Source organism: Sphaerodactylus townsendi, linkage group LG07, assembly GCF_021028975.2.
Source record: "Sphaerodactylus townsendi isolate TG3544 linkage group LG07, MPM_Stown_v2.3, whole genome shotgun sequence".
Taxonomy (NCBI): Eukaryota; Metazoa; Chordata; class Lepidosauria; order Squamata; family Sphaerodactylidae; genus Sphaerodactylus; species Sphaerodactylus townsendi.
The window spans coordinates 36457533-36476429 of NC_059431.1; the positions used below are offsets into that span (position 1 = coordinate 36457533).

General features: G+C 40.6%; 1 protein-coding gene across 4 annotated transcripts in view; it reads right to left on the reverse strand.

Annotated features, from left to right (window-relative positions):
• SV2C (synaptic vesicle glycoprotein 2C) overlaps positions 1-18897 on the reverse strand; it is a 103041-nt gene that overhangs the window by 55898 nt on the left and 28246 nt on the right. For all 4 annotated transcript variants that reach the window (XM_048503988.1, XM_048503989.1, XM_048503986.1 and 1 more), the window contains exons 2-4: positions 16398-17080; positions 5384-5564; positions 1809-1960 (exon numbers count right to left, since the gene is read on the reverse strand). In XM_048503988.1, coding sequence (XP_048359945.1) covers positions 1809-1960; positions 5384-5564; positions 16398-16980 — 916 coding nt within the window. In that variant the 5' untranslated portion in view covers positions 16981-17080. The remainder of the gene's footprint in view (positions 1-1808; positions 1961-5383; positions 5565-16397; positions 17081-18897) is intronic.

Below are 18897 nucleotides of genomic sequence, written 5' to 3' on the forward strand. Positions count from 1 at the left end.
CAAGAAAAGCTCTGACTGGTGACAGTGGAAAAGGAAGCAGAGATGGGTGGTAGGACGGGGAAGGTGAAACACCCTCCCTGGATCACATGGTGCAGGAATCATGTCTGTAACATACATGGTTACCCAGAAAGAAAACAAAAGATTTGTTAACACTTCCTTTCCGTTCTGTCCAGAATACACCAGTCCTTCAACACAGCCCAAGAAAAGAATTGTCTGTTCCAACAGATTCACATATACACTGGCTTTTTAGTGGGAATTTTCCTCTGAGTAAACAAATCCCTGTTTACTTTATACTCAACCTACAGAACCACAGGAAAGGATAATTACTGAACTCACTAATGAAGTGTTTTCAGCCTTCATTAAGCAGATGTACTAAATGCTACTTAAACTACCCACAGTAGAGAGAAAAATGTAAATGGCCACAGCATTTTTTTTAAAAAAGTCAGGACAGATAAAACAAAGATAAAGAAAGGATTTGTTTACCACAATTTACATACACATCTGTTCTAAATTCTGCTGGTCTCTGTAATTGTTATTTCACACTCACACACATTTTAACTATACATGTTGAGTACAATCAAATTTCACAGGATTTTCCAAAATAAAAAGTAATTCATGACAGGGTGCTGACAAAATAAGTTATTGTCATATGCCTATATGAATTATCTCAGACTACTGAGAACTACAGGCAGAACTACTCAACACCTTCAATGCCTCAGTATTTTCCCAAATAGGAAACGGTGCTCATCCTGGAGAAAATGAAACAGAAGCAGGAGGAATTCAGCACAAAATAAATAAAGAGGTAGTGCAGGAACACCTGACTACTTTAAACGAATTCAAATCTCCAGGGCCTGACGAACTGAAGAATATCCCAGGATATTAAAAGAACTGGCAGAAGTGATCTCAGAACCACTTGCTATAATCTTTGAGATCTATCTATCTATCTATCTATCTATCTATCTATCTATCTATCTATCTATCTATCTATCTATCTATCTATCTATCTATCTATCTATCTATCTATCTATCATCTCTCTCTCTCTCTATCTATCGATCTATCATCTCTCTCTCTATCTGCTTACATACAGATGCTTCATTTCTTTCAATGTAGATGTTAGATCAAGAAACCTTCTTAGTGTTTAAACATGTGTGTTCTTCATCTTTATTACATACCATATTGTATGGTTTTAGCCTTTCAAAATCATAATTCCAATAAAACATAACATAAGAATCATCCTATTGGATCAGAACAGTGGTCCATCTAATCCAGCATCCTGTCTAGCACAGTGGCCAACCAATTCCAACAACAGGTCATAGAGGCCAAGGTCTTTCCCTGATATAGCCTCCTCGCACTGGGATTCAGCAGTTTGCTGCCTCTGAATGTGGAGGTTCCTTTTCATCACTAGGGCTAGCAGCCACTGGCAGACATATCTTCCATGAATCTGTCTAATCCCCTCCTAAATCTATGTCTGTGTCCAACAAACATTCTCTGGCAACAGATTCCACATTGTAATTACTCTCTGTATAAAGAAGTATTTCCTTTTGTCTGTCCTAAATCTACTGCCCGTCAGCTTCGCCAGATGCTCTCAAGTTCAAGTACTTTGAGCAAGTACTTTTTGCCAACCCTTTCCACCCTAAACAATATCTCCAGTGTCATTAGACAGCATTAAACCCATTCTCCACTCATCTCAACTCATTCAATTAAAAAGTAACCAGGATATAATTTGCAAAGTCCTTTATTGAGGTTTGGCACATATATCTAATGGCTACCACAAAGTTATAAAGCAACAAAAATATATCCTTCTTACCATAATGAGGAATTATTGCCCAGGCCATGGCAGATGCATAGATGCCTCCAATCATCCAAAACATGCACAGCCAACTCAAGTGTTCTCCACGTTTCTCTCGAGCAAGGAATTCAGAAAAATATGAGAACACAACTGGAACAGCTCCCCCAATCCTAAATGAAGACGCAAAATTAATGTTAAAGATGACAGCAACAGAAACCACATACAAGCTCTCTATTTCTTTGGCCATTTAATTAACAGCATCTGCGTACCACGCTCATTTATGCATACCTGGAAGCTACTGTGGAAGTCATGCACTGAATCTTTTGGAAAAACTGTGACGAATAAACTGGCTACAAAACTGAAGTTGGAATTCTACACACATGTTTACTTGACAGTAAACCTTATTGGGCACAGATGGGGCAGAGATGGTAGAGAGGTGCAGAGCGGCACATGTGGGATTTGCTGGAGGCTACAGCAGGCTGGCCCCTACTCGAGGGGGTTATTCAGGTTAAATTGCTGCGTTGGCACTTTGTGATAAATAAGTGGGTTTTGGGTTGCAATTTGGGCACTTGGTCTCAAAAAGGTTCGCCATCACTGGTGTATATGATGTGGACACTGTTATCAATAGGCAGAAACTGAAAAACAGCACCAATTCTGCACATGCTGTTTCCCACTAATATGCCTGGGGATCAGAACTCGATTCCAATATGAATCGACCCAACCACTACAGTCTTCTTTAGAGGCCTGTTATCTGAGGCTGGACAAGTTGAAACCTGAGAAACAACCTTCTTGGTCACAGCTCCAAAACTGTGGATCTTCCTCCCCAAATTGGTCTGCCCCCACTACCACTGCCTTCTGCCAGCAAGTGAAGACTTTTTTCCCCTCCTACAATTTAATTGCTGTTTATTACTTCTAAGGTTGATTTTTAAATGTCTTTTTTTGCTGTTAGCCACCTTGAGGATCCTCATGTGGTAAGATGAGAATGTTTTAAATAAATACATAAATAATCTGTGTTCAGTTCATAAATGATGGGAAAAAACGAAGAAAATTGAAAAAATGGGAAAAATGGCAAAATAAATGTTTCTGATGTTTGTATAGCTGATAATGGTTGCTAATGTGAAAATGGAAAACATACTATGGGTTGCTGCAAAACAAAAAGGAATTGAGATTCTCTTTTATTTTTGACCCCAAAAAATTGAGATCTCCTGAATCAGAATATGAGCATGTTAAAAGGCTTGATAAAGGTTGGTGTTGCCAACCTTCAGGTAGGGTCTGGAGGTCTCTCAATGTTACAACTGAATTCCATACTTGTTTCCCTGGAGAAAATGGCTACTTTGGAGGGTGGGCTCCATGTTCTGATAGCCTGCTGAGGTCCCTCCTCTCCCCTCCCCTTCCCCCTCCCCTTCCCCCTCCCAAACCCATCTGTCCCAGGCTTCACACCCAGGTATTTCCAGGTATTTCCCCAGTCAGAACTGGGAATCCTAATGAGGTGAATAAATTAAAATCTAAGCCAAGTAAGACTGGAGTTGGTTGATAATAAAGGATAGCTGAGCACTATTTTGGATGTGATTACATTATTGAGCAGGTGCACAGCTTGAGGTTACTTTTAGATCCAGGGCATCAGACAGGCTTTTGCCATTTTGCCAACTGCAGCTTGTCTATATAGTTGTTACTTACAGAGATCATTTGAAAAAAATCTTGGGCCGCTGGATCATTTCTGGGCACTAAGAAGCATTGATATTTTACTACAAAGATCTACATGACCTGGGTCCGTGGTGGCGAACCTTTGGCACTCCAGATGTTATGGACTACAATTCCCATCAGCCCCTGCCAGCATGGCCAATTGGTCCATAACATCTGGAGTGCCAAAGATTCACCACCACGGACCTAGGTCAAGCATATCACCACCTCCCATAAAAGCCTGCCTACTGATGAAGATCCCCAGCGAAGGCCCTGCTCTATATGATCCCACTTCAAAGGATAACTTTGCTGAAGATCAGAGACAGAACTGTTTCCTTAGTAGTACCCAGGCTAATGGCCTAGCATACTCAAAGCAACTCATCTGGCTCTGAATTTACAATCTTTTGGAAATTAAGAGAAGTCATTATTACCAAGTCTTCACTTTTCTACTCCACAAGGGTAGATTAGTGGTGCAACTTTTTATACTACTGAATTTAGAAGACTTGCTCTCTACTTCTATATTTTAGGTTTGAATGTTGTTAAAATCATGTATCCTAATGTTTATCTGATTGTTTTATCTATTAATCTCTTAATTGGATTCCATTTTAAACTTTCTTTTTGGTCCACAGATATATTTATAGAGACAGGTGAGGTACACATATTTTAAACAATCTAAGTTTTAATTTACATGATTAAAAAATACAGTGAAGTCAAATAGTGTTGATTACCTGACAGTTCAGCATTAAATACCTGGTATAGGAATTAAACTAAAATTGCCTCTGATTTTTCCCAACAGTTATATTAAAGGCTTACTATGGTATACTAACTAAATTTTGTAAAGTGGATAAAATTAATAAGTTTACTTTTCCAGCATTATAGATTGAATCCATCCCTATGCAATTTTGTTAGGAAATGGGATTATCATTTAAACAGAAAACGAGATCTGAGCAGGAAAGAAATCTGAACTCTGCCACCCTGACGGATATGTTCAGGTATGTATGTGCTGGATGCAAATTCTAGTAAATGGAAGTTTTGCTGAAGCAGATCTTCACAGCCCCCCCCCCCCCCCCGCCGCCCCACCACAGTAGCTTTTAACACTTTAGTAGATTCAGAATGATACATAATTAGGAAAAAGTCACAGTTACCTGGAAGTGTGAACACACACAGGCTACAATGCTAAGAACACTTTCCTGGGAATAGGCTACACTGAATAATATGGGACTAAGCAAATCTGCTTTCTAAGTTTGCCCCTAAAATAACTCGCTTTTGGAAAAAAATAGCTGCAACAAAGTATAAGAACAATATTTCATTAATCCATTAGATATTTATTCAGGATGTGTTTAGAGCTGTAGGCAGGAAAACACAGAATTAGCAAAGTTATTAGGAATAGCCATTAAATAACATCTACCTGGAAAAATGATGTGCTTTTATCTCCTGAGAACTGGTTAAACCAATGATAGGATGCATCAGTGAGTGTAATACTTGCAAAGCATCCTTATGAAGGTTTTTTTTAAAAAAAAAATAAGTTCTCTACCAATGCAATCCTATGCAGTTTTTCCAGTGGATCTATTCTGGATTAACTCTGCACAGTATTGCACAATTAGTCCACTAATTGCTGACGTTCAGCCAGGTTCACTGTAAGTATCATAAGGAAAGACAAATATTTTCCCTTTGATTTCCCCTCTTTCTTGGCTAGACTCTTCCACCAGGACACAATTTGCCAGCCACAATGCATATATGGGGATCAGACACACTGTGGGCAGGGGGGGGGGGACCATTCTGTGGAGCAACAGTATAGTCAGCCACACTATCCCCAAATCTGTCTTCCTGAAAGGAGGATAGTAGCAACCATTATCAAGATTTTTCTCACATCAGAGAAATAAATGTACAGTAGAAAGCAAAAAAGAGCTTACCCAAATCCAGAAAGTAAACGACAGAAGAGAAAGAAGCCATAGCCCTGGACAAATGATGAAAGGAAGGCAAAGAATCCATTGACAGACATACATATCAGAAGAGACTGTCTCCTTCCCACCTTGTCTGCCAAGCCTCCCCAGAAGAATGCCCCTACCATCATCCCAAGGTATACTATGCTACCTGAAACAAACAAAAAAAGAACATGTTACATTAAGAAGGACACTACTGAATCCCAATGAACGGTAACTTTGCCATTTAACAATTATCTGTGACGTAACACACAGAAGATATTGTAGGTGGAAATTTTGCATGCATATTTGTGGGTAGATCACTCTGAAAATATTCTGTTTATGCTTGACTTACTGAAGATTAAGTATTATACAATTAGATGCCCACAGCTATAAGAAAGCAAGTCACAAATGAAAATACATGGGACTGAGAGAAAGTTCCTAAAGCAACAAAAAGTCCTCAAGAGGTCTGCTTTTTTCTACTTAAACAATATCTCTTTCAAATGTAGATGAAAAGGCATTTCTGACTGCCTTGGCAGCTGTCTATCACTGACGATACATTTCCCATAAAATGGGACTCGTTTTGTGAATGAGTCAATGAATCAACGGTATAAGCCATTTGATTGACATAATTACTATTATAGAGTCCAGGGAGTACAGACACGATCTGTTGCTGGGATGTCGTACACAAGAAAAGGCCTTTGACATGCTGACACCGGCATTTCTATACAGTACAACACAAGCTCTACACTCCCACTACTATCCAAGAGATTATTCACTGGATTAAGGCCACACTTTAAAAACAGAGACACAGGTTTTGATTTGGTCCCAAACCTGGAAGATCCTACATAAATAGCATAGTTTCAGTACAGCCATGTGATACTGACCCAGCTCGGTTTAGTGCATCATCTTGAATGTTTTGTAAGACAAGAAGGTACAAGCAGGCGCCAACCATTTAATCACATGGGGGGGCACAAAATTGCCCCCACACCCCTCTGGCAGGAATCCAGGCACTGGCTCAGCAACGGGCCCTTGCAGTGCTGCCTCTGTGGCCAGGGGCTCCCTCCTGCAGCCATAGCTGCGCTGCCAAGCCTGGAGGAGCCACATTCCCCCCTCTGAACTCCCACAGACAGGCGGCTCTTCCACCTTCGCCGGGCCCAGAGCTGAAAGCAGGGAGGGGGACAAGCACATTGTTGATGCTCCGGCTGCTGTAGGCTCTTTATGAGACCGGGCATGCCACAGGGGCTCTTCTCAGGGCGCCCTCCCCAAGCCCAGGCTTGCAAGTGCGCTGTCCCATGATTGCCTCCTACCACCCCTAGCATCCGGTGGCTGAGGAGCACAGCGGCCTGGCTGGCGGCAACTCTGCCTCAGAACCAGGGTGAGGGAGGATGGCTTCTCCTTCCGTCCATCCCCCCACCCTTCCTGGACGGGTCTTGGGGAGCAGAGCAAGTACCAGGCCATGGCAGCCCCTCGGTTTAATGCACAGCTTTGCCTCATGCAACTGCTGCAAAAATAGACAGACACCTTACAAATGATTTAAAAAGAAAATCTAGCATAAAGCTTCACTGGATTAGAGTCCACTTTATTGCATCAGATAAAGCAGGTTGCAGCCCATGGAAACTGATACAGCTGGAATGAAACATCCAGTTAGTTTTCAAAGTTTGTGACACTCATCCTGTTTGTTTTTGCTGCAAGGTAGGCCATAGAAATCTCATGCAGACATTTTTTTAAATGTGTTGGCTTTTAAAGGGCCATATGTTTGGGGGGCATATTAAAGTAACCTGCAGCTGCCCATGGGGCAGAAAACTCAGGTTTTGCCCTGGGCGCCATTTTCTTTAGATACGCCTCTGGGTGCAAGACATAAAGAAATATGTTGTTGATGAAGGAGCAGCTATTTAATGAAATCTCATTTTTTATTTACAAGTCAATGAAGATGCAGGAATATCAATCTAATATGCCTCTCCTTCTACCAAAAAAATAGGCAGCATTGGGAACCAGTTGCTCTTTCTGCAAAGTCTAAAAGGGCAGTCCCAAACAAAATAAGTTGCCATTATGTATGTAGCAAACCAGCAACAGGTGCAGTTTCTGAATTAGCTGAAGCTAATAAAAAACACTCCTGACTTGAACTCAGTGAGTACATCATTTTGAAAAGCAAAACTGGATCCAGGAGAACTCCCAAGATGCAAGACCTTTCAGGTCAGTGCAATCTCATCTAAAACAGCCATATCTCCAACAGAACATTTTCTAGCTCCACCACCATTACTATATCTGTCTTTTCTGGATTGAACCTCAGTGTTTCATCTCATCCACTTCATTTTTCCACCTCAGACACCAGTTCAGAACTTCAATTATGTCCAATGGTATCAAATGCCACAGAGAGGTTCTGGAAAATCAACAGACAATACTTCTCCTTTTTTTCTCCCAACAATGGTCTGTCTGAGCAACCAACATAGTGGCCCAAAATCAGCTCTGAAACCTCTGAAATGGATCTAGATAATAAGTTTCATCCAGGGGTACCTGGACTTCACCAACTGCCATTGACTTGTTCAAAAATGTGCATTAGAAACTACCCTGTAATTTCATAAGTCAGTGACATTTTATTTACTTTATTTTAAATTTATTAGCCACCTTTCGCCCTTGCAGAACTCAAGGCAGCTTACAATATAAAGAGAATATTATAAAAATCACAATAAAACAACAGTTATAAAATTCATCAAGAGTTTAAAAACTCTATGTGGGACTGATAATAACAAAAGCTAATCAATCAAATTGAAGTACTAAATAAAACTGTCTTCAACAGCCTTCTGAAGATCGACAATGAGAGTGCCAGAGTTCATCTTTCTGGAGAGATTATTTCATAATTGTGGGGTTGCCAGTTGCCACAAAAAAGGATTTCTCTCATGTCCCACGCCAAATACGCACCTTAAATTGGTGGGACAGTTGGGAGAGCATCTCCCCTTGATCTTAATCCCCAGGCAGGAATGTATGAGAGAAGACAGTCATTCAGATACCCCTGTCCCAAGACAAGTAGGGGTTTAAAGCACAAAACCAACACGGGCTGAGGGACAGACATCAGGGACAATGTAAATTCTATAGTATTGGGGACAAACGTGTTGGTATTTTGCAAGTGTCTGTCACAACTCAGTCAGGAAAGGATTAACAGTGTGTATATAAACCAGTTACTGAGGTCATTGTCTTATGACATGCTCTATTGATTAGCTATTGGTCAGTCAGTCCGACATTGCTTACATGCTTGTAAGAGATTATAAAGTTAACTCTTTCTTGGTTTGCTCACTGGTAGCATGATGTAGCATAGACAAGATGTAACCAAAAGTGTTGTAATGTATATATTTAACAGGAAAGAAAGGATTTGATATTTTTCTCCATTTTTCTCCCTTATAGTTAGTAAACTCATTTATATATAAATAGCAACTGAGAATCTGTCTCTTCTGTCCTACTCTGCTAATTTATGTATAGAATTTACCCCACAATATGCTCCAGATAGCTGGCTCAACCAGCAGTCTAGCCATAGCATTATGCACTAGCTGAAGCTGCTGAACACTCTTCAAAGGTAGCCCCAAGAAGAGCACATTGCAGCTATCCATTCTAAATATAACTAAGGCATGGATCACTATGGTTAAATCTGGCTGAGCCAGGAACGGAGGCAACTGTTGCGAACCTATGGCACTCTAGATGTTCATGGCTACAATTCCCATCAGCCCCTGCCAGCATTGTAGTCCATGAACATCTGGAGTGCCATAGGTTCGCCACCACGGCACTAGCCAAAGCTGGACAAAAGCTGTAGTAAGTAGGAGCATTGACAAGGACAGGACACTCTGCACATTCCTAGATAGCCAGTCACACTCTCAGTCTAATTTGCCTCACAGGGTTGTTGTAAGGATAAAATGGAGGAGAGGATGATGTAAGCCCATTTGGAACCCCAGTGGGGAGATGGGGAGGTACAAATTAAGTAAATAAAAAGGTAAACTATCAATTATTCAGAGAGGGCAAAGTAAAATGTTTGCACCTAAAAGGTGTTTTTCTCAAAATAATGTGTTCTTCAGCAAATAAAGGGGGAAAATGCCAGATGTTTGAGAAATATGATAAACACAAACCACATACAGTTATTATAAGGAAATTTAATTGACATATCAGGCAGACAGAGACTGTCTCCTACCCTGAGCAGATGCCATTCAGATAAGAGTTAAAAAGTCAAACACCAGTACCACACCACAGTCCTACGGGCATCTTTCATGAATATCATAAAATATAGAATGGTTAAAGATTACGACTGTTATTTCTGCAGAGAAAAAGTGTTTTTTCTGCTATTATAAATTAAGAACTGTAGAACTTGCAAAAATAATGTATATCTAGTAATCACAGCCAGTATTTTATTATTTATTTATTATTTTTATTTTATTGAATTTCTATACCGCCCTTCCCCGAAGAGCTTCCCCGAAGGGCTTAATTTTGACAGTAAAAGCCAACACTGTCTAAAACACTATCTTTATATATTTGTTTACTGTATAAAGATAAAACAACACAGAACACAGTTATCAAAACTCAGTTAATCCCAGGTAATGATCTGAAGCTACTAATGGATTGTTCCCGCACTAGCACTGAACATATTATTTTGAAGATATCTTCTCTTATCCAACAGTTCCCTCTGGCATTAGGGAGAAAATCCTGACTGGCAAGACTGAGATAAAGTACACTTTGTTAAGGATAATACCTCTAATGCCTAGTTTCACTTTTCTCTGCAATTGAAGGGCTGCTGGTATTTTCTCTCTCAGACCTTTGATGCCAAATGCATTCACATAGCTGTACACTGACCCTGTCATGGTAGTAAATTGGCATGACTGCAATTTGAAATGCACTTTTATGGCAATACTCCAGGCTCAGAGCAATTATGAATGGCATATATGATTCAACAGCACAAAGCATTTCTGATACAATGCTCCTGGATTACTTCTGTTTTACAAACAAATATATATATATATAGCTAGTTATTGGCCATAGGATTATGCATCTTATATCAACAGTTGCTACTAAGCCATTAGATGTGGAGAACCCTTGATTTTTTTTTAAATCAGACCTTGTCTGTTGTGGCCCCCACCTTATGGAATGCCCTGCCTGAGGCAGGAAAGCTCCTACTCTCCTGGTTTTTCTCAAACTATGCAAAACTGAGTTATTAACAAAGGCTTTTCTACACAAGCAATCGGGTTGCACTGTACAAAATGATTTATCAAATCATTGGACTTTGATCTATACTACTATGTGTAGCTTACTTTAAGTATGATCCTACTATGTAATTTTTGCACCATTTAATGTGTTATGTTAATGCTGATATTTTGCTTCAATTCTGTTTTCAGATTTCTGGTAGATTCTACAACCCTAATCCTACTGCATTATTTACTGAATGTCCCATCCTGTCGATTGTATTGACTCACTTTATGTAATCTTCTTTGAGTTCAAGTGAGGCAGGCAGACTATAAATAATATAAATAAATAAATAAGTTTCAGGCTGTAGAGGAGAGATCATTTTTTCAAATGGGGTTTCTGAGACCAGTTTTGTGAATGTTTCTAGAGTACACATCTGCAGCAACAAGGGGTGTCTTAACTCTTTTCTGACAGCCATTTTCATTCTCAAAAGAGCTTCTTATAAAACTGATTTGCCATGTGCATTAATGAAAACAAATTAATGTTTCAGTTCCCATGACCTATATATATACCACTCAGTTTGCAACACTGATATTATATGAACACCAAGTTAAAAAGCTATCAATGGATCATTCCTTCCATGTGAAGTTCTGACTTCTTTGTACTGCCAGGAAGAAGACACGTTTCTATTCTGCCTAATAGTGAAAAGAGCATTTTATATTTTCCGTTGCCAACAGAAATTGGCCAATAAAAGCCAGACTTGTTAACTGCATTTATTTCCATAAGACACTCAGCCAGCAAAAGAAAGTATGGGATTTTCTTGGCTAGCAAATTGTGTTCCTCTAAGAAATGTAAAAACACTCACTGGAACGAAGGTCGTAATCCTTAGCATCAATAACATAATGCCTACTTTGGAGTGCTCTTTCAGGATGAAGCCCCACTGAGCTGTTATATTTTCAACCTTAATGCACACTGTTGATTTATATTATACACGCTTAAAGCCATCCATATGAATATACTGACATGTTCTTGCATCCTTTGAGGGTTTTAAACATATCTCCTCCTTGTGCAATGGCCTTTTGGTTTTCTTTTTGTTTCGAGAAAATGTTGCTTTCAAAATAATGTACCCATATGAGCAATGTTTCCCACCAGAGACTCTCAGATTTTCAAACACTGCATACATTGTGAGTAAGTAAAATGTGCTAAAATGGTAGTTAGCACTCTATGATTATCTCAGCTTCCACTGTAAGAGAGGGATAGGATTGTTTAACAGGCCTCCTTAAGTTTAATAAAAAGTGAGCCTCTCTCCAGATGTAACAGAGAGTACTCCAAAGTAAACAAGGGGATTTTTTTTGAAGATAGCATTTTCATGTTATACTATCTCAGTCTTGCTTTGATGTTCACAGCATGCTATTACATACAACATGAACACAGAAACCTACAGCTTAAGTAGCACTATAAGGAGAATGTTTTGGTAATATGCACATTTCAAGTGTAATAAGTAGTGCATTGCTTGGCATGTCAGACTACAACCTAGAAGTCCAAGGTTCAAATCCCTACTCTGCCATGGAAGCTTACATGATGATTTTGAGCCAGTCACTAGCAGAATAACCAACCTAAAATGGTTGTTGCGTGGACAAAATGGAGCAGGGAGAAAAACACTGTAAACCACATTTTGTCCCCATTTGGGAAAAAAGCAGTTCAATAAATACCATAAATAAACATATAAAATGCAGTCCTTTAAAGAAGTAGATAAGCAACTTTAATTTCCACTGTGTAGATGTTGCATCTGATTTGCAGGCCATCCTTGTATAAGCCACTCAGGACCGTTCCAAATGGACCCCTGGTGTTTTGCAAAAGCCTCGCTCATTGAGGAACAGATGGTTGAGTTACAGAGCCACCTGTTGGATATCATCAATGGCTCTCTTGAGCAAGGAGCCTTCCCAGGTCAGCTGAAAGAGGCAGTGGTCTGCCCCCTTCTGAAAAGACCAAACATAAATCCCCAGGATCTGGCCAATTACCACCCAGTATCAAATCGATCGTTCCTAGGTAAGGTAATTGAGACAGCGGTGGCAGGTCAGTTACAGGAGTTCCTGGAGGATGCCAAGGTGCTGGATCCCTTCCAGTCCAGTTCCGCCCTGGTCATGGGACCGAGAAGGTCTTGGTCTCCATTGTGGACGAACTCAAGTGCCAACTAGACAGAGGAGGTTCAGCGCTGCTGGTGTTGTTAGATCTCACTGCAGTGTACAACACTGTAGATCATGACCTTTTGGTCCACCACCTCACCGAGATCGGAATATATACCACTCAATATATACTCTCAAGCCTTGCACTGGATGAACTCGTTCCTCCGAGATCGGGGACAGTGGGTGATGTTGGGGCATGAGAGCTCCAGGTGATACCCCATTGATTGTGGGGTGCCACAGGGGGTGACCCTTTCCCCGATGCTTTTCAACATCTATATGCACCCTCTGACCAAGCTGGTCAGGAGTTTTGAGCTGCCGTGCCATCAATATGCTGATGACACCCAGCTTGTTCTTACAATGGCGGGACAGCCAGACTCAGCCCCTGAGGCTCTCCAGCAGTGTTTGGAGGCTGTGGGTGGCTGGTTGAGAACTAGCAGGTTGAAACTGAACCCAGCAAAGACAGAGGTCCTGTGGGTAGGTCATGGGGAGATGCTGGCCAACTTTGGTCTGCCTGTGCTGGACGGTGAGGCCTTATACCTGGCCTTAACAGTGACCAGTCTGGGGGTGATCTTGGACTCTAGGGTTTCCCTGGAGGCCTAAGTTGCCAGAATGGCCCAGACTGTGTTTTATCACCTCTGCCAGGCACAACAGTTGCCTCCTTATCTCTTCCATTCTGATCTGGCCACAGTGATCCATGCAACGGTCACCTCCAGAATAGATTATTATAACTCACTCCATGCTGGTCTGCCCTTGAACCTAATCTGGAAATTGAAGTTCATACAGCATGCGGCCACGAGACTCATGGCCGGAGCCTCGAGTAGGGACCATATAACACCTGTCCTGTTCCATCTTCATTGGTTGCCTGTCAAGTACCAGGTTATCTTCAATGTACTGGTTCTGACCTTTAAGGCTGTGAGTGGACTTGAAGCTACATACCTTAGGGACCGCCTCTCTCCACATTGCCCTGGTAGACCCCTCTGTTCTTTAGAGGGGAACCTCCTGGAAATTCCTGGCCTGAAAATCATCTGGCTGGCCTCGCTCCTAGCCCCTACCTGGTGGAATATGCTCCCATCTGAGATTAAGGCCCTGCAGGATCTGAGTAGTTTCCACAGGGCCTGCAAAACAGAGCTATTCCACTAGGCTTTCCCTGAGAGCTAGCCAGAATAACATCTTTTTTGGCCTCCTGGGGGTGGGGATATGCGGGTTTTAATAAGTCGCCATCAGAGCTGAGTATTTATAAAGTATTTATCTGTTTTAATTGTATGATGTTTTATTATTGGTTTTAAATGTTGTAGCTACCTGGACCCCTTTTGGGGAGAGGGCAGGATAGAAATTTAATAAACAAACAGACAGACAGCTTTTTAAAGGGACAGGGTCAAAATAAGATTCCCTCCCACAGAAAACAGTACAAAAAGCAACTAAACCCATTCTGACTAAGGGTACGAGGCTTAAATAAGGAAAATAGTGAGGGTGTCTCCGGGCACATGACAATAGAAACTATCTAATATTGTGGCCGGTCTTACATAAAATTTGTCATGATTGATATTGTGGTAGAACCTGGTCTTAAACATTTTATTCTTTTTAAAAAGAAAATAGTTCTTAACAATTTTCAGTACTCTACAAAGAACCCCAATTTTTCCACCACAAAACAAAACTTCTAATTTTTTCAGGTTTCACATCTAAACCAGGTTTTAAATTAATAAATATCATGTCTCAAAAATGGGTAAATTACAAAAAAAAGACTGCAGAAAAATCTTAATAGCTCTGTATCTTTTCCTCCATGAACAGCAGGTCTATAATCTTACTGGTCTCAAGTAATATAACTAAAATGGTTTTGTGCATATTCCACTGACATAAATAATCCTCTTTGGTACAGCTTCTATCATCTAGCAGAGCAAATCTACATGCTTAAAAACACTTCTACACTTGTTGGATTAGCAGCCACAAGTATAAATCAAATATACAATGATATACACATAAGCAAATACATCTAAATGTGGACATTGTCCATCCACACTGGATTGGTTTCAATGAGATGCACGTTCTAATATATATCCACATATACCTCCCAAAGACATTCAGCTGCATACAGAGGAGGAAGAATTGTTTTTTACATGGAATCAGAACAAGTAAACTGATATTGAGACCAGCTAATAAACGTCTCCATCCTCTGCATTACATCATAACCATAAATGCCAGCAGCTTGGACCCCACCTAGAATTTCCACAAGTGCAAGACGAACATGATTTTCACCAATTATCCCTTTTGTGGGAGACCTCTGATTTCCCGCCAAGCCACTATTAGAGGTCCTCCTTTCCTTGGGATGTCATAGACCAGCATATAGTCACCTTCACATCAAGTGAAGAGGCCAAAGACTCAGAAGAGGAGGAAGCTGGGTACCTAACACTAGTGCAAAAGGAGGTATTTGAAACACCTCCAGCCTCCTTTGATGTACAGAATAGCCCCAAGAGTCTGAATCTGCCAGTTTACACTGAGAAACAGCCCTGGGCTCAGACTCAGACCCTGAATCTGCCACAGCCACACCAGAGGTGTTTCCCCAACCAACCACTGAAGCCTCTCAATGTCTTGAACCAACTAAGTTACATTAACAAGGCATGGAACGTTTCAATATCAATAGCCTGCTCTTGGAGAGGAGAAGTCTGTATTTCCATCTCCTTAAGAACATAAGAGCAAGCTTGCTGGATCAGACCAGAGTCCATCTAGTCCAGCACTCTGCTATTCACAGTGGCACTCTGCTATTCGCAGTGGCCTTTGGGAGCTCACATGCAGGATGTGAAAGCAATAGCCTTTTGCTGCTGCTTTACTTTAGTATTTAAGGTGTCAGTTCATCCACAGCCTTTGCTGAAACAATATCTCTGATGTACAGTTGGCTCCTGCTCAAATCCTGCCTTGAGCCTGACAAATGAGCAGCATTTTGGGCTGCCACAGGAGAGGGAAGTAGGCAACAATAGTTCCTGCCCTTGCAGATATGAAAATTCTGCGTAGGATCTATGGGCTGCAGGAATAATGCAATAGCAACTTTACCTGTAAAACTGAAATGCTCACAGCAAAATAGCCAGGAAAGAGTCTCACAACTGACACATCAGGACTATCTTAGTTGCATGTGGCCTTTTAAAGCTGCAAATAGTTTTAAAGTCTGGGGAAACAGCAACACAGTTCCACTCTCCCTAACCAACTCCAGCTTCAAAGACCTGTTAGTCCTTTAGAACAAAATGGCAGGCGTTCACACATTCCTCCCTAATAGCAAGATACATTTTACAACTTTACTGATATACATCTTGGGTACAATTCCAGGAAGTTAACCAATAAAATAACTATTTATTCTGGCTTTTAAAAGTTTCATGAAATTTATTGTGCCTCTCTAGAGTCACAATCACTCTCCTCCAGAACACTGTTATTCTCCTAAAGGGCAGGCCAATCACTTTGATTAAGGGGCGTCCTTTTTTGTCAATTGGCCATAACAAAGTAGAGAATAATCAAAGCTTCTGGTTTATACACTAAAAGACAGAAAAAATAACATTAGCACATCAATACAGTTTTGGACCTATCTAAAAGGGAAGAAAGGTTTTATTTACATAGCATAAATATGTATACAATTATACAAATATTTATACAATCAAGAAAGAAATGATGCTCACCAAGCCATCCTGATCCAGAATTGGGGATACAAATGTCTGTCTCAGCACTGGGCAATACAAATCCAACTACAAAAACCTCCACCCCATCAGCCATTAGAGCCATTCCTAGGACAAAGAAGAGGGCCCACTGAAAGCGCCCATGACCACACTCTTGAATGATTAGCTCATACTGCTGTGCTAGCTCTTCTTCATCAGCTTTCCTTTCTGTCTCCAGCTCATTACGGTCCTTGTAATCATCTCTCTTAGTAGGTCCTAATGCTGCTACCCCATCCTTGTTCTGTGCTGTACTGGGGATTCCCTGATATTCTCCTTCATAAACCTCATCATCTTCATCATGTCCTTCTGTTGCATCACTTGATCCTTCATCCTCATTTGCTTCTCCAGCATAATTTCCTCCTTCAGTATAGTATTCAGCATCTTCTTCGCCTTGGAATCTATTGTAAGATCTTTGTGTATACCCTTCTTGAGCTTTGTCTACAGTTTTATTCACTTTCTTCGCTGTTTGCTTCTTTACTTCCTTGGCAATGTCCTGGGCCCCTTTTACTAATGAAGTCCTATCTTCCATCTTGTAAGCTCCGTCCATTTTGTATTAATCAGTGTGTCACTGAACAGACAGCAAGCAGGACAGCTTTTTAACATCAACAGCAGCACATACCAACATACGCTAAGTTTCAATGCAATATCTGAAAAAGAGGAAAAAAATATTTCAGCTTTGTTCATTCTTTACAGAACTGAAGTTTTCATAGGTTCCACATTAACTCTGCCTAAATTACAAGACTGCCCACCCAATCCCCTACAGATGATTCTACACAATTCTAACCAAAATGCATGACATGAGAGTTACTGCACTGCAGAAAAGCTCCTGCAGAGCGAATGGTTTCAGAGGACAGAAGAAAGGGAGCCAAAGTGCTTGCCAGAGGAGAAGAAGAAATCTTCCGTGAATTCCTGCCAGCTTCTATTTTCAATATACAAAAACATGAACAGCAATTTAAAAGCAGAGTCCATTTCAAAACAGTTCTTCCGGTGGGTACATATCTTTTTGTGCCAATCACACAGAAGTGGATGTCCAGATAATGGATTATAAAAATGTAACTGAAATGCTTCCAGAAGAAAAGGAGTTTGGATTTATACCCCACTTTTCTATCCTGTAAGGAGTCTCAAAGCAGGTTTCAAACTCCTGCCCTTCTTCTCTCCTAAACTGACACCTTGTGAAGCAGGTGGGGCCGAGAGAGTTCAAATAGAACTGTGACTAGCCCAAGGCTTTGTACGTAGGAGATTAAATATTGTTCACCAGATAAGAGTCTGCCACTCATGTGGAGGAGTGGGGAATCAAACCTGGTGCTCCAAATTAGAGTCCACTGCTCTTAACCACTAGTGTCTTATTTGATACTATTTGCTGTTCTTCAGCCATCTTTGCTCTCCTATTTATTACAATAACTATGTTATTCTTCTTAAAATTAGATAGCAAACAAACTCAAAATGAAATCGTGTAAATTTGGCCTTCACTTCAAATCTTCCAGCCACACAATCATTCCGATCCACATTAACCTCAATGGGTGGCTCAGGTGTTTGCTAAATCAAGTATTTAATCTAGAAGAGATTAATGATACTCCACTGCTAATATAGAGTGAAGGCAGTTTAATAAGATAGAAAGCCATCTTCATTCCAAGGACTCAAAATATAGTCCTAAATGCTTTTATCACACATCGCAATTCAGCTAAGATGGCAAAAGGGTGAAAATACAAACACACAGTAATGTTTTCTAGTGAAAACCAGTTGTTGGCTGTTCAGCAGATGCCAGCTACAGTTGGAAAAGCCTTGGAAAGGGGAAGGAAAGACAGTACTAGGCACTTAAAAATCTCCTAGGAAATATCAAACAATTTTATTAATTCTGGAGTTACTGGAATGCTTTTAAGCCTTCCCTTTTATCATATTTCTCAAAAAATGCAAGGGAGGCTATAGTTTCCATAGCTTCAGAATTTCTGGAAATTTTCATTTCTAATCTTCTCCATGTCATTCAGTCTCAGCCTCACACCCCTGTTTATTAAGTGTTAAACATGAGCACCATACTATCAGACTTTTTTACAAGTTGTTGCAATTAATTACTTACACAATGGATGTTAAGGGCTTTGAACTGCTAAAATAAAATGCTATATAAATAAGTCACCCTTGCATATGTGTCACTGCAATGTTGTGGCAATATGCAAGCCAAAACCGACACTAAGAGTTCTTTGGAAGTAACTCAATTAATTTTTCTCTTCACAAGCAGGCATATTGAAGCCTGTCTTTCCCAAGAGTCCACCTAATGGCAAAAGGTCTGCTTGTAGTCAGGCCTAACAATTGGGTACTCTCTTGTCTCCCATAAATAGAGCTAAGCAACTGTGCCACACTACCAGTCACCCTTCACTCGGCAATTTTTTCTGAGCCAGGCTAGAGGTGTCACCGCTGTCTCCCTGAGGCAGATCTCAACTAACTCCTGCGCTTCCATCTCCCTTCTCAA